Genomic DNA, 16,777 nt, shown 5'->3' with positions numbered 1-16,777 from the left:
TTTCAATAACATATTAGCTTAATTTAAGATTAAAAAGCACAAAAAACTAGCTCCATTATTGCGGTCTCGCAGTATGCTCCATCCTTGACAGTTATTTCAACACAAAAAGAAAGAGGTTCAAAAAGTTGCATCGAGACGGGAAAGGTGAGTTGGCCATAAGAATTTCGGACTCGGGAAATTAGGCAGAAGAAAATAAATACACGAGGAATCTGCTACACTGTAACAAGGAAAATTTCATGAAATTGACAATTATAGTGTTTTACAACAGAGAAGGCAAAGATATATACATCAATTTGGGCACAAAATTTAGAGATGATATCCTACAAATTTTCCAAGCTGTTAGCTGGATCATTTATTCAATAGGAAAAGGTACATAAATCTATGGTAGCGGGGGCCAAAATTTGAATTTCCACAAATGCGAGTAGTCGGCTAAGAAACAAATATCAGAAGCATAAAGTCAGAAACCTTCGAGAGCATGTAAATTGTGTGAAATTCTACCTTTTGGACTCCATTACTCCATTTTGTGTGTCATAGAACTATAACTATGACTAATTGAATTTGTAGATTACCTTTCTACCATTTTGCAGACATGCAAAATGCACATCTTTCAACTGAAGAGTAATCTGCGGAAACGTTGTACTTTACTAGAACCATTCAAAGACTTCGAGTGGCCATTGGATGAAAATTTGTCCTTCAATGTTCTCCGCCTTTTTCTTGACCGGATCAAGAAATCTTCAGTGTCTAAAACGTAAGAGACCTAGGGCATCCGGAACCACAAAACAGTTAGCAAGAGAGACAAGGCTCTTCAATTTGTATCTATTACTAAGGATAGCTATTGTACCTTTGATGAACTGCATGCTATCTTACATTCTAGACCATTAATAATTTGAACTCCTTCCATAACTGCACCTGGAAAAGTCTCATCTCCAAATCCATACTTCCGCTTGTTTCTGCAAGATACGAGAAAGCATTAACCTATGATATAAAATATTCAAGAAAGCACTCTCTGTTGATATACTACCTTGTCAAGAACACCCCAGGGTTCTCCTTCTTCTGAGGAATAACAGAGAGGAGTTCATTGCTCAAATAAGCTGCAAAATTCGGGTCCATTGACACCGCAGACATCTCAGGCTTATCATGAACATAGTCCATGAGTTGTATGGATAGACGTGTTGGTGTAGATGACTGCAGTGGAGGTCATTTATCAATGATAGTTTAAATGGAAAAGGGAATGCTAGGTTCTATATTGGTCACATAACATAAAAGGAAGCAAAGATGTCGCAAAAACTTACACATGCTATTCTGTATATGCTCTCTTCATGAAGAAGAACACGCACATTTTCATGGTAAACTACATCCGAAAATGTGCTAGATTTTCTTGAGGTTTCATAAGCATACAGTTGGAGAAGTTTACTTTCCAACTCATCAGTTGCAATTGTCTGTAGCTGCACGAGATGCAGAACGAAATTTTAAGAATAGTACAAGGCAGCTGCATACACCAAACAAGGAGAAAATGAAAAAACACAAGCATTTACCTGTTTGACAATTTTGTATATCAGTTTGTCTAAGGTGAAGAGAAGATATGACTGAGCTCCAATAATAGCTCGGCAGTCATCCTCAAACTTTGCATTGTCAGAGGAACCATCCAGCAGGTTATAAAGTGCACTCATGAATCTGAAACATCAAAGAGGAGCTTGGTCTAATTAAGTGCAGATTAATCAAAATGAAATGGAACAGGAAACAAATCACTCAAGTGACCTGGCATATGATTCAGTGGGGTTTATAGCATTTGAGACTCTCCATCTGTGTTCAGATGACGAAGAATGCGATTTTGCTTTCTGTAGTCTTTCATACAATGTCTGTAGTTAAGAGAAGAAACATTAGTGTTGCATCATCTGAAGGATTTTTACTACATGATATTAAGTAGCCTTACCTGGTGAAGTCTGAACAGCACATAAAATGAATCATTTCCATAAAATATACGTGATTCCTTCTCTCTGTCATGAAATATAGAAGGAACTTGCTTTGTGAGAGGCCTGGATGTATGTTGAAGACGTTCTGAAAATGGCATAACAGAACCATCTCCTTCAGCATCATGGACATCAGCAGTTCCTTCCACCTCTCCTTCACTCTCTGCCTTGTTATCATTCTCATCATTGTCCCCATCTTCACGCTCTTCTTCGTGAGAACCTTCTCCATTGGCAGACTCACTACCTGAAACATCACAATTTTCAGAAGCATTCTCACTATCCTCTGATGTCCCGTGAGCACTTGCTTCCCCTTCATCATCAGCATCATTCTCACATCCTCTCTCTCCACCACGAACTACTTCTCTATGTCCACTTTGGTACAGCTTACTACTTGAACTTCCCTTTAAACTATGTGATACATTTGGACCACCTTCATTTGATGGTGTAAAATTATCCTCAAAATCACCATTTGGAGTTAATTCGCCCTCTTCTCTCTCAAGTTTACATTTTCCTATGGATTCTTCAAGACATTTCTCAACCTTGACACCTTCTGCCTTTGGGTCCACCAACCCTCCATCCTAAAATCATGCGGCAAAAAAGGGGGAAAAATTAGAGATGGGGGGGCAACAACAGATATACTGCAAGCTTAAATAGTATCTGAATGTGGTTTTCTTTTAGTTGTGTCTGTGTGCTTTGGGGTTTTCTTGGAAAAAGGCTACTTGTGCACTCTCAATGTAATCTGATTACACCCTCACTGCGGACGGTTTCACATCCCAAAGAAGCAGAAAACCAGGTATCAGCTTCAAGTTTAGAGGCACTGCAAACAGTGTCCAATTAAAAACAAGCCCAAAACCACTAATACGGGGAACCTCTGTATGCGCCCCCTGGGCCATGTCGTGGAGTTTGCAGTTGGTGGAATAAAGATGTAGCAAGATAACGATTTAAGTTCTTAAAAAGCTTTTGTTCCACTAATATAGTGTTGGGTGGGGTATCTAAACAGCTCAACTTGGGTTGCTATTTTCTGACAGGTTACTTTGGGCATAGCCCAAATTAGCCCACCAGAAAAATTGGCCAACCCATAAAATTTTGGGCAGGTTACTTTTGGGGAAATTTCGCCACCCCTAGTCTGTGCCTGACAAGGGAGCAAGAGGCAGATAAACACAGTTCACAGCAGGATCTCAAAAATTTCCTTCTTTTGGATTCATGTCAAGATTTTTTGCCAGTGGTTTATCTAAAGACCTATGTTGCTCGGACTCTCCGAAAATGTTGCCAGGTGGGTGTCGGATCCTCCAAAAATAGTGTATTTTTGGAGGATCCAACACAGGTGTGGCATCATTTTGAAGAGTCCGCGCAACATAGTTAAAGACTACCTCTTATTTCCTAATTGTTCGGCTTTTTGGGACTAGAGCATGGGGAAGAGGTTGAAGAAAGAGAACAAGTGGTACGGCAACTTTGTGTTGTCTTTTTTTTGGAGGGGGGGGTTGTAACTTCAAAATCATGAATAGGTAAAGCAAATGCATAGAAATGTCAGTCTCTATTTGGAGGTTGAACTTTAAAATAGTCAAGTGATCTAAAAGTCTTAAAACACAGTACCTTTGATTCATTAGAAGATTTTATCTCAAGTTCACATTTGATTGAGGAACTACTAGGTCTGGAAGTACCTGCACCATGCCCTATCAATGGAAAGGGTACATCAAATTTTCAATTACTAATCCTATGAAGAAGTGTGAAAAATACAAAATGGAAGAGCAATCCAAAGTAGGCAGCCCATGAACCTGAAGCAGTTTCTCTAAAGACTCTTCCATGGCTTTCCTCCACAACCGTGCTGTTTGAAAGCACTAGCTGGTCAGCACCAAAAGACTCTCTGCTGAGACCAGATGCTGCATCCGCCATTTTGGGATCAGCGGCTGCCTTTCCATGCTGAAGGAGGGTCCTTGAAGTGACAATTTTCAGTGTCACACCAGTTGCATCAGGAGATTTATCATCCTTAAACCCATTTTCACCATTTGCAATCCGAACTCTGGAAGAAATTGAATGCTGAGGTGGAGGCTCTTCATCTCCATTCCTGGAACTGCTTTGTCTGCAATTCATGCCTGAGTCACTAGCAGGGCTACCAGCCCTTTCCCCATCAATTGCTGTGTTACCTATAGCATTTTGATTTTTAGCCTTTTCAACATCTCCACCATCCCCTGCACCCTGAGGTTGACGAGGAACACCAAATATTGGTTCCAGGAAGGTGGTCCAAATCTTCATGACTTTATCCAACTGTTCTCTTGTACAAACTTCACTACATGAATACTTAATGATTTGATAAAGGTCTTCATGGATGTCAGAATCAGGATACTCGAACTCCAGGTGAGGGATAATTGGTTGCCCATTTCCAGCAGCAACAGAGAGAAGCACATCATCTTCTTTGCACTTATTTTCACTGATTTCTTTGATCTCAGCCAGCAGTGCTGTGGGGATGAAAACATCAGCTCCTTGATAAACATCTACTTGTAGCAAGGAAAAACTAATTTTTCGAGATAGAGAGAATTTTATAGAAAAAGTAACAAAGCTCTCCTTCAAATATCCCATAAATAAAGGTAGGTCGGAATTGGTGAAAATTGGAAAGACTTTGAACAATATTTCATATAATGCACTATGATCTCTCAAAAGATCTTTCTCTACATTACAATTCAAGGTGTGCTTCTAGTGCTGGGACAAAAACAGATGATTGAAAATTCTATAATCAACTCAAGAAAGTAGTACTATTGTGGATGTACAACAAACTTCCTCCTCTGTCTGCAAGAAAATAAAGGCACTTGTTGAATAAAACCTACTGCTGAATTATGTGAAAGCATTGTCATGCCCATCCACAAGCAAATGAATTTACATCTATCAAAAATGACTACCAAGGGTAATCCATTTGAGATGGCACAACAACATATAGATGGTCAAATCTCTTACACCTCCTTTTGGCATTTATTACCGTTGTGATGGAACCTTTCCAAGTAAAGAACATTAGGCCACTTGCACGAATTGCTGTGAGCTTAGACAGCTACATGCTACTTCATTCACAAACAACAGCTAGCTTAGGCACACCAATTTTGCCAAATCAAGTTCAAAAGAGCAGATACGGTTTGTTTCTAATCTTTCGAGGAAGGGGAGAGGTTTTTTAATTGTAAGTTGAGAATGTTACTTCTAGTTTAAAATTTCCTAGTAGCTTCGAGTCTCAGACTAGATCCTTCACGTCGATACTCTTGTCACCTATATAGAGGGTAATTCAAGACAAGAATTCCTTTTTTTGATAAGTAAATAATTCAAGACAAGAATACCTTTTTTTGATAAGATAAGTAAATAATTCAAGACAAGAATACCTATAAGTAGTAATAGTCCTTATATCATCTGGAATAGTCTCAAAAAAGGCTTGTGATCAATGCATGTTGTCCTATTTTATACGGTAAACATAAACTTCAACATTATTATAAAGCTAAACAGTAGGCTCAAATATGTTTACTTTTGGTCGGGCAGGCATTGATGGAACAAATTCTCCAGCAGGGCAAGCATTAGATTATTCTTAAAGCTCGATAAGACTTCGGAGAGCAAGTAACAACTACAGTTAGGTGAAAGCAAAAATGGAATTTCTGCTTCATCAATTTTTCTGCTTGTTGGGTCTTCTAGTTGTTAGAAAGTAGAACTCCACACGGATTCTGACCTCTTGACAAATATTGTGAGAGCCATAAATCTTGAGCTCCTTTCTAAAAACTCATTTCAACTTCTAAGAACATTGTTCTGGTTCTACAAGAGCCAATTTTTAAATTGTAAGCTCTTGCTTCAGACAGCCCAGGCTACAAGGACAAAAAACTGTTTCCTTCTAGAAGAGAATTCTAGAATTCATAAATTATAGAATAACTTCCGAAACACAATATGGTGAAAGTATAAAGTTATTAGAATGAACTAGTTCTAAATCAGAAAATGTCATCTTACATTACCTTTTGTGCTCAAGCTTTTCGTGTCCTGCTGCTTGAAATAAAAGCTACGATGATCCAGTGATTTGTGATAGTTCTTAGCGTAAATTTCAGCCCAAACTTTATTAAAATCAGAACGACACCTTGCCCACTCCTCTTGTTTCTGCTTCAAGCGAGTGAGTATAACTGGAAGGGCAAGTGGTGCATTCTTCCTTAACACATCCATAACATCAAGCCCGTGGTCACCGTAGAGACGTTCAATGCACCTTAGATTCAGAGCTATACCAAAAAAAAAAGCATAAGAAATTATGATTACAACAATCCAATAGCAATATCAGCATCAGTTATCAGCCTCTTACCAGTAAAATGTTCTTCAATACGGATATGACTATCACTGGCAATAGTATTATCATTGATCTTGTTAAGCAATTCTTCAACACGTTTTGTTGTTGCATTGACAGACTCTAAAAGCATATCCAGCTCAAACCTATTATTATGGAAGCATCACCAATTGCAAAGGAGTATTAAGGAAACTTTACAAGAACTGGTCAGAGGATATGAGATCACTTCACATTCTAGGTAAAATGAAAGTTAAGACTTTAAGACCACATGCATCAAGACAACTTCCAACCTGTCATCTTCACATCGGAACAAGCTTTCTTCATACTGGTTTTTGCGCATATGTTTAAAAGAGTAATCCTCACTTCCTGATGTCACCGATACCCAGAGATCATTTAGTACATCAGCACCAATCTCGGTTCGCTGACTCGCTAATGGAATTGGATACTGTAGCAAGAAAAGTGTTGCACCAATCGGTGCAAAAGATTTATAAGACACCAATACATGTATCTTAGGAAGCAAATAGAGTTACTTTAAACAATAGATCTGTACATTCTTTGGAAGAAGCCGATAACTCGGTGAGCAACTTTCACAGTTGGAGAGATCAAGTTCATGTATAGGTTTTGCTGCGTATTTATCCTTGCTTGGGTACAAAGACATCTTCTGCCCTTGTATATCTTTACTTCCATAGGCGACGCTTCTATCAGGTCTATCTCTTTCTCTTGTTTCGCGGACTCTATTCCTGTCTTCCCACTCACAATCTCGGTCTTTGTCCCTGTCTTCTACTTTATCCAACTTGGGAATGTGTTCATCGTTCCATGAGGATCCTGAAATGGATTGAGATAAGTCAGAGATCTAGTGGACATACAGGTGCCGCAATTTCATTATAGTCATTGTCATATTGCTAAAAAAGAAATAAGACTACATCTTCAAGACTACAGCTAACATCATTCTTACGTGTTTTGCTCAGAATAGCAGCAAGATAACCATCTGCAGAAAAACTCCAAATAGAATAAAATCTTTATTAAGATCTGGAAAATGAAACTCAAGTAGCAGTAGCAAAGCAATGCAAGTGTAACAGAAAAGTAAGCAGGAATCATTAGCTTATTACCTGTCCTGTCGCAGTGAGAAATAAATTCATCAAATCCGTCCATGAGATCTGGATGTTTCACGAGTAAGCTGCTAACCTAAGGCAAACAAATTTTTACTCCAAATTACTGATTTCACTGATACTATAGAAGCATTATAGATAAGAAACTGAATCATGTAATTGACAACTAACATTGAGACTACGCCTTGCAAGCATAAAGTCAAGCCAGACACAGAAAGACATGCTGGTGGAACCACATCCTCATTAAGAAAAGATTCATCAGTGTGTTTATAAGCGATAGATTATACTTCTGTGAACTTTCATCATTTTTCTTTTTGGAAAAAGGGGTGGGGGTGGGGGTGGGGTGGTGTATTTATGCAACTGATAATCAACGCCATTACTGTCTATAACGTCAGATGTATGTGAAGATATATGAACATTGGGATGCATACACAAGATTTCTCACTACAGACAAAGCTGTATACTACTTCCCTAAAACAAAAGAAGGAATATAGCAGATATATAGGTCATTGCCTTATTGGTTTCATATTTCTATTATAAAATGATACTCCCTCCAGTCCACAATAAGTGACCATTTTACCTTTTTATTTTGGTCCAAAATAAGTGTCCATTTACATAATCAAGAAGGAATTAATTTTATTTTTCCAAAATTTGCCCTTATTTACATATTCCAATGTGTCAAGGTAGCAATTAATTAAGGCTAATTTAGTGATGCATCTTTTTTTCTCTAGGAATTCGTATTTCCTTAATGGGTGTGCCAAAGGTAAAATGGTCACTTATTGTAGACCGGAGGGAGTATTAATTAGTTCAAGGGTATTGATAACCTTCACCTGGACAAGCAAATTTAAAAATTTAACCAAGCTCAATGAAAAAAAAAATTCAAAGCATGAAGAAGGATACCAGGGATTGTAATTGTGGTCTTGTAACTATTTCCTTGCTATAGATATGAAGGCACTTAAAAAACTGATTTCGATCTCCGATATCCTGTAATCTTTCCTTAACCCGCTCACAGTAAGCAAAACCATGGTCCTGCATACCTGCTCCAACATAAGTAGATTACTAGCCATTCAACTAAAAAATCTGATGGAGCTAATAAAATGAAACTTAGAGTATGTTTACAGGAAATGAAACATACAGGCAGCAAAATTCAGATGGCCAAATTGTTATATACCATACAACAAGGTGCAAGTCTCAATCATAATTTTCTTAATATCAATACTTACCTTGCAAGTAATAATTTCTATATTAGGTAATTACTTTTCAAGGTCGGAACAAGCAAATTACATCAATCGGCAAACTTACTGTGTTCAAACTGGTCAACAGCAGTATCTCTATGAACAGATTTTCTGTCCAGCTCTCTATCCTCATATTGTGGATCCCTTCTATCCCTTTCAGTTTTCATCGTTGTTTCTTCGTATTCTGGATCAGGCCGATCGACATGTGAAGTAGCCTTCTAAACCAGCCAAAAGATAAAAATACCCTGATTTATCAGCCAAAATTCAACGACAACGGACTCTAGAAAATCACCATCACGAAACTACCTTCTCGACGTGCATGTGCCTTGCCGTGGTCATCGAAGAGCTTTTCGCATCATAACGCAGGATAGGGGCCCTATGAGCTTGAGCCTGACGAGCTCGGGCTGCAGCCATGGCATCAGGTAAAAAATGGGTGAACTCTTCAAGCAAATCAGGATGGCCACGGAAAAGGTAGGAGACCTGCAAGAACATAAAATCGCCTCAAAATGTGTAAGATCTCAGTGGTGACATTTGAAAGAGATAAAATCTCATTATGAGATTAGAAAACATTCATGCTTTCCGTTTTGACTCAAATGCAAAGAAGCTGTCAAGCAAAGGCGAGTAACATACCTCATTATAAACTTCTGCAATGGACTTGTTTTCCTTTCTATACATATTTAAAATATCAAGAAATGATTTATATACGAAATCATCACCTTGAAATCTAGTCTGCAAAGCAGAATGTTAATCAAATGAGGAGCAATTTTAATTTGAAAAGCAGCATTCACTAGTGGTGTGATGCTTCACCTTTATCTTGTTTACAAAACTGATTGCTTCTTCAAATTCAACTGGCTTTTTCACTGGAGGTTCGTCCTCAGGATTGGTGATCTCATATCCCTTGGGCAAAAATGTATTGAACCCCATAATTAGGCTTCGATGCCCTTTGAATAATTCCTTCACCCTCGCTATGACACCAGAAGTGTCAATTCTGCAAACAAACAGTCCCAAGGAAAAGGATAAAAAAACTAATCAAGCACCAAATATTTTGCTAAATCAATGGCATTTAACCTATCAAGATTCTACCTTTGAGCCTTGAAATCTTTCATGACTTCAAGAAACTCATCATATTTGTCCCTTCTGTCCTGAAAGATTTCCTTCACTGCCTTTAGATAGGAAAGGGCATCGTTTGTTGTTAGCTTATTCGCACTGCTTCCACCCATCATTGGGGATTGCCCAGAACTGCAGTGTCAAATGTAATAAGACATGAAATAAAAAGCACACATCTTTCTACAGGGAAATCAACATCTATCATGAGCCCACATTAAGTCACAGTATCAATACTGAATGTCAATACCAGAAAGGAAAAAAAAGGAGAAAAAAACATTTCGTGCAAATATTATAAAAAGGAAAAACAAAATTTGGAGACTTATTGTGATGCAACTAAACTAATACTACTACTCTCTGTTCAGCTCAAATAGGGGATAAAATTTAGTAAAAAACAAAAAAGCTTATCACTTTAGCAAAACAAATTACTGCCCCTACCAATTGTATAAAGCTTCTGCACGTAAGTTGAAGGTCACCAAATTATACGTTAAAATTTTGGAAATATTACCTAATAATCTCAGAATTAGGACAAAATACATAGTAATTTTGCAGTATAATAAAAGTTCAAAACTATGATAATTTATTTATAAGACTTACGGTTCAGCAGGGGAAGAAACAACAATGGGGCGTTTGAGTTGAGAACTCATGTATACGTCATCATCTCTAAGTCATATCTCTTCACCATTTTGTAAATTTAACCCTCCAATTAACAAATAATACAAAAATCCTGAACAAACAAATCACATAATACTCACTTCATTAATCATACACAATTACAGATCTAACAAACAACAATTATCAACTAACAATCTTTAACTCTTACCACAGATCACCTCCAAATTCTCATCAAAATCCTACAATAAACAAAATAATTAAAATAATAACACAAAAATTCTTCTTTTACTAAATTACATTACTTGAAAATTAGGAAAAGCATAAACAATGACGTAAGTAAAAGGTTGAGAATATTTACAGAGAAAGAAGAGATCTTCAAACGAGTCCGTTAATGGCGGTTGCTATTTATATTGTGAAAAATTCTTCCAAAGGAAGAAGAAAGAAACAGTTCCTTTTAACAAAACTGTGTGTTTTTGGTGTGTGTATAGAGTGAGATGAATATGAATATGAAATTCAATTCCTTATTCAAACGTATAATATGAAAAGAAGAGAAGAAGAAGCTAAAATGGAAAATAAAGCTATGGGCTATGGGCTATGGCTGTGATTTATTTTTATTTTTTTTGCTAGTTAATTGAAGATTATAATATGGAGAAAATTATCTGCTTTCTGATACACAATATGTGAGAGGAGCAATGAGAAAAAAAGAGAGAGAGAGTTTATATATTAGTGTTGTTATTTGTTATATCGTCTTAGCTGGTGTTTTTTGGTGATATTATATGGAGATGGATATAATAAAAATTTCAATACAGAGAGCAAGAGGGAGAGGAAAAGAAAAGAAAAGAAAAGCCGCTAATTTTGTTATTTTTTGGTGTTTTTTCTTTTGGTCAAACAAAATTAGGAACGTACTGTCACACACTAATTAGTAGAAACAATTTTTATATCCTATTGTATTTCATATGCCATTATAGCAATTTTATAGTATATTAAACTCGAAATATTTTTATGTAATTTTCTTTTTCCTAATTGACGTGGAACACTATATAATTCAACACCATCTAAAAATTATGATCTGATTTTAGAGTTTACACATTGGCTTTATTATTAAATCAATGATACTTTGACAAAAATTAAATCGGGATATCAAATGAGTGATGTGTAATATTACATATTTAATATTTTATAAGGATAAATTGAGAATCAATATTTGATTATTTCCTGAAATTATATGGTTTGAGCTTCTTGTTTCAACGCCATATTCTTTTCAATCCCTTATATATGTGTGTGTCTATGTGTATGAATACATGTGTGATAAATATATAGTTACAACCTATAATGAAGAAAATAGAGAAGTCACATTGCATTGTTATTTGCTTCTTCTTCTCTCTTTTTTTTTTTTTTTTGGGGGGGGGGGGTTGGTTGGTTTCAATCAATAGACCCACTTGTAGGTAATTAGGACTTGAATGTATTATTAGGAGACTGAGGTTTAAGTGTAGATAATTACTAAGTAGCATTTGGTTAGTTAAGTAGGTTATGTTAATTAAGCAAATATAGCATGCTAATTGCTAAGGGCAAAATTGTCCGGAAAAAAAAGTTATTACCTGAGTTACTAAAGCTTGTGCACGCTGCGGGTTTGCTAATTGGGTTTATTTGGTTGCCTAATTAATAAATTTAGGGTTAGGGTTCTTTTTGGATTACCTGATTGGGAAAACTGGAGAAGTGGATGGATTTCATTTTCAGCTCTTTTTATTTTTCCCCTTTTTGTTTCCCGGTGACCTGTGAGATGGAATCCCTTATATTTGGGGGAGAAATTCAAAAAATAGCCAGATTTACAACTGGTTGTTCAAAAATAGCTCAATTTTAAAAGTAATCGAAATTTAGCCACTTTTTATGTAAAGATAAATCTGAGCGAAAACACTGTTCAAAACCCGAAAAATACGCCAGTATATTACACTGGAGTTCCAGCATAAATATGCTTGAACTCCAGCATATTATACTGGAGTTTCAGGATAAGTATGCTGGAACTCCAGCATAATATGATGGAGTTCCAGCAAGTATAATTGTCCAGTATAATATACTGGAGTCTGGAGCACCGGTGCTCCAGTCTCCAGTATATTATACTTGAGTCAGCAAAGTATACTGGTCCAGTATAATATGCTGAAGTTCATACACAGGTGCACCGAACTCCAGTATATTATGCTGGACTGGTCTCTGTTGCAGCAAAATAGTGGATATTTTTCATTAACTTTGTAAAAGCTAGCTATTTTTGAATGACCAATCCAAAAACTAGATATATCGTGCTATTTTTACTATATTTGGCTATTGCCTATTGGCAAAAGAGCTAACGATAACAAAACTAAAAGGAGAAGCAGCCTTTGACTTTGGGCTTTTTTCTATTTTTACTTTTTTCAAGTTAGAGGATGCAGAGTACAAACGCGTTTTATAATTAGAATTGCTTCTTAACCATAATAATCTCATGTATATATGCTATTTTTGTTTGCACAAGAGGAGTCCAAAGTTAAAAGATGTAACGTAGACAGCTTATCCTAATGCAAGTATTATTAATTGCTTTAACGGCTCGAAATCATAATTTATAGGTCATACAAAGACAACTTTACTGTTGCTCCAAGATAACTTTACAGTTTGACACAGGGTAAATCAAGCAATTCTTTCGGATCCTTTGTTTGAAGGGAAAAATTCAAAAATAGTCGGATCTATAAGTGGTCCTTTAAAAATAGCCACAGTTTCAAAAGTAATCGAAATTTAATCATTTTTCATGTAAAGATAAATCTGAACGAAAACACTGTTCAAAATCCGGAAAATACTCCAGTATAATATACTGAAACTCCAGCATAATATATTGGAGTTCCAGCATAAGAATACTGGAAGTTCATATACAGGTGCTCCAATCTCCAGTATATTATGCTGGAACTTTCCGGGTGTTGGAGTTCCAGCATAATATACTGGAAGTTCATACACAGGCGCACCGATCTCCAGTATATTATGCTAGAACTTTTCGTGTTGCAGCAAAATAGTGACTATTTTTCAATGAATTTGTAAATGTTGGCTATTTTTGAATCGTCGGTCCGAAAACTGGTTAGTCCGTGCTATTTTTACTTGTTTGAATGGTTTGGGATTGGGCTATTTAAAGTTGGGCCTCAAAGGCCTGGCTGTACATGGATTTCCAAAGCCCAGAATATTCCAAATGAAAAGAATAGTGATCCGCTTGAGTAATCAAAGCCTATTTTCGCGACTATATAAAAAATAAAATAAAAAGAAGAAAGAAAAGAATAAACTCTGACAACGGGAAGAATTTGAATCTCTTGCTAGTTAACGATTACAACTTTCGCAACTTGGACTACAAATAAAAAATAAAAAAAAACCTAGCCGTGAAAAAGGGACAAAATTAGCTGAAAGCAAAGAGGGGGTGTGAAAGAATAGTTTTTTTTTTCTTCTTTTTATCAAATTGACAGAGAGCCCAGAGCAGCTGTATGAGGTGAGTTGAGAGATGTCCAAAATAGGGCTCAATGGATCTTTCCAAATCTACTAATTATTAATTTTTTAATAAAATTGTAGGTTTTATAACCGTACCTAACAACATAGTACGCTTAAAATTTTATAAAAATAATCCAAAAAAATACTGAACCATATATGTTAAGTTAAATACTAACAAAGCATTAATTTTTTTTCCTTGAGCTTGGGATTATGAAGACAACTACAAGCTACCAAGTAATTAATACCCAAAGTCCAAACTTCTAAATTTATACTTCAATTGAAGCTAAATAAGTTCCAATATCTTGAGTAGCAAGTCTATTGATTTTTTCATTTCGAATGATATAACATTTCTCTTGTTGGATAATAATTTTCTAATAAAACTCTATTCTAGAGTCCCAACTTGATTAGTACCTTTCCACTCATGTAATTTATAATTTCTTTTGTCTTTGCTCAATTTGTTTTAAGCTACCATAAAATAGTGAGACGAATCCCTATTCCGCACAACTTTTATGTTCATGTGATTCTTACATGATAATTAAAAAAATACCAACAAATTAATTGAACCGTATAGATACGAAGAGAAACCAAGATGATTGAGACGGTTTCAAAAAGTTTAATTTTAGTTATACAAAATAAAATAACCAAAAATTAATATGATATAAATTTTATAAAATAACCGATCGAATCAAACCAATAACACACATAATCCAAATGCAATAGAACACGAAGAAAGAAATTGATTGGTCAAACGGTCTCACCTAAGTTTGGTTCTCATACCATAAGAAAGAACCGATGGGTGATAAGTGATCAAATAGTGAAAAACAAAAACAATTTGAAACTATGTTTTTTTTTTTGTTAGTTGACTTTTAATTGCATAGAATTTGTTATTTAACACAAAACAGTAAATAACCTTTACCTAGTATGAAATATAACATGGTAATGCTATCTGAGAATAAATATAGGTTAGCAATTAGTGTGTATTGTATTGATTATATTCGTAATTTTTTGTTCCCGTTGACGAAAACCAAGTGTTTATTTCAATTAACATCAGCATCTTCTCTTGTCAGGTGTTTTAAAGAACGTATAAGGTGAGAATCAACTGAAAGTTTGAATAAAAAAAATTCAAATTGCTTCTCCCTTTAATTGTTTTCAAAGATTTTCATGATATGCTGGCAACATTGGCCATGAGCCCATATACAGCCCATCTAAAGCAAGGGGTCCAGTTTGTTTAGTGGATGGATCATAAGTTTGGGCCTTAACGATGTGGGAGGAACAGAAAGTTTTTGGGGGAGAAATTCAAAATAGCCAGATTTACAACTGGTCGTTCAAAAATAACCCAATTTTAAAAGTAATCAAAATTTAGCCACTTTTCATGTAAAGATAAATCTGAGCGAAAACAATGATCAAAACCCGGAAAATACGTCAATATATTATACTAGAGTTTCAGCATAAGTATGTTTGAACTCCAGCATATTATACTGGAGTTCCAGGATAAGTATGCTGGAACTCCAGCATAAGTACACTAGAACTCCAGCATAATATACTAGAGTTCCAGCAAGTATAATTGTCCAGTATAATATACTGGAGTCAGCAAAGTATATCGGTCCAGCATAATATGCTGGAGTTCATACACAGGTGTACCGAACTCCAGTATATTATGCTGGAGCAGTATCTGTTGCAGCAAAATAGTGGCTATTTTTCATTGACTTCGTAAACGCTAGCTATTTTTGAATGACCAATTCAAAAGCTGGTTATACCGTGCTATTTTTATAGTTTTTGGGCCTAAACTTGGAGACAAAAGGCCCATATACTCTATTGCTATGTGATGGACACAGAGTACAAAGTTGATATATAAGTTAGGTTTGTGATCCACTTATGGATTATTATATTTATTACTTATCGCAATAAGTAGGAGATGGGTCAAGATCTATTATTCTCTCCGTCCCAATTTATATGTATTTACCCAAAATAAGTAACGATTAAATTTGTACGCGATTTAAAGGATACGTAATTTAATTCAATACGAATAATTAAGAATAACAGATAAATGGATTAAAGACAAAATAAACGATCAAACCTATTGCAATACAATGACCAAGTCTGATCTTGGATTGAACAGTAGGACACGCCCTCGATTGGACCCTCAAATCAAGCTCGATTACGAATGGAGAAAAGAACAAGTGAGTAGTGCCTTTAACAGTAGTTAGAAGACAAAATGAAACTTTTATTGCTTTAAATTGTGTGTTACAATGTGTTAGACTAATGAAAGATTTCCCCTTTATATAGCAAGAGAATTTCAGTCCTAATATAAGTCTAAAAAAGGTAAAAATCTTTTTTTCGGTAATTGTTGATCCATAATCGATACTGCACGAGATTCGCGTCGTAATATCCGGTTGAGGGCGAGTATTATGGCTCCTTATCTATCATGCATAACCGTCCACCGCGTCTCCCGGGGTCTAGAAGTTATACTCAGTACGGGGTGTGTTGCTTGACCATGCCCGATATCGTATATATCGTCCATTGCTTTACCATGCCCGGTGTTTTTGGCCTAGATTATAACCTCGCGGATCCGTGCTTTCCCTTCATTCTTTCACCGGAGAATTGGGGCAAGCATTACCCCCGATTTTACCCGTACACAATATGGCGGCATGATCTGATTTGATATGGAATTTAAGAGGAAAAAAAAACTTTTGATATTTGTGGTCCAAATAAATCATAGATATTTGCGTGGCTACAAATTATTTCATTAAGATTAATGTAAGAAGTTTAAAGTTAAACTGTTTCTAAATAAGAAAGTATGATATTTCTTTTAATAGACTAAAAAGTGAAGTATGATAAACTGGAACAAAGGAAATAGTTGGCGTATAACCTACACGTGATTTACCATTTAGTAGTATTAAATTGTCTTGTACTTTTCTTGAGTTCAAATTTCACGTTTAATTAATCTTGCATTGAATTTCA

At 35.8% G+C, this 16,777-nt stretch overlaps 1 protein-coding gene across 3 annotated transcripts; it reads right to left on the bottom strand.

Annotated features, from left to right (window-relative positions):
* Positions 1 to 220: 220 nt before the first annotated feature.
* Positions 221 to 11,057, bottom strand: LOC104217172 (paired amphipathic helix protein Sin3-like 3). Of its 3 annotated transcripts, none has more exons than XM_009767334.2 (24): positions 10,683 to 11,057; positions 10,533 to 10,563; positions 10,307 to 10,436; positions 9,689 to 9,844; positions 9,413 to 9,593; positions 9,236 to 9,334; positions 8,912 to 9,085; positions 8,673 to 8,823; positions 8,271 to 8,407; positions 7,371 to 7,446; positions 7,217 to 7,249; positions 6,812 to 7,086; positions 6,552 to 6,706; positions 6,280 to 6,407; positions 5,945 to 6,199; positions 3,746 to 4,426; positions 3,564 to 3,631; positions 1,934 to 2,548; positions 1,759 to 1,859; positions 1,536 to 1,674; positions 1,293 to 1,445; positions 1,022 to 1,185; positions 842 to 950; positions 221 to 757 (listed from the first exon to the last, which is right to left on the bottom strand). In XM_009767334.2, the coding sequence occupies exons 3-24, from the start codon at positions 10,354 to 10,356 to the stop codon at positions 608 to 610; spliced, it is 4,050 nt and encodes a 1,349-aa protein (XP_009765636.1). In that variant the 5' UTR covers positions 10,357 to 10,436; positions 10,533 to 10,563; positions 10,683 to 11,057; the 3' UTR covers positions 221 to 607. The 3 variants fall into 3 exon arrangements, with proteins under 3 accessions (XP_009765636.1, XP_009765634.1, XP_009765637.1); XM_009767332.2 differs by having other exon boundaries at positions 3,564 to 3,643; positions 10,683 to 11,056; XM_009767335.2 differs by lacking the exon at positions 10,307 to 10,436 and having other exon boundaries at positions 3,564 to 3,643.
* Positions 11,058 to 16,777: the final 5,720 nt, after the last annotated feature.

This window comes from Nicotiana sylvestris, chromosome 10, assembly GCF_000393655.2.
Source record: "Nicotiana sylvestris chromosome 10, ASM39365v2, whole genome shotgun sequence".
Lineage (NCBI taxonomy): Eukaryota > Viridiplantae > Streptophyta > Magnoliopsida > Solanales > Solanaceae > Nicotiana > Nicotiana sylvestris.
Note: the sequence above shows the minus strand (reverse complement) of the source record. Positions and strands in the feature narration are given on the sequence as shown.

Coding starts and splice junctions, on each gene's coding strand:
- LOC104217172 (XM_009767332.2), bottom strand. CDS start 10,356: ATGAGTTCTCAACTCAAACGCCCCATTGTTGTTTCTTCCCCTGCTGAA. Junction 1,675..1,758: donor CCCACTGAATCATATGCCAG/GTCACTTGAGTG, acceptor TTGATGTTTCAG/ATTCATGAGTGCACTTTATA. Junction 951..1,021: donor CCTGGGGTGTTCTTGACAAG/GTAGTATATCAA, acceptor CGTATCTTGCAG/AAACAAGCGGAAGTATGGAT.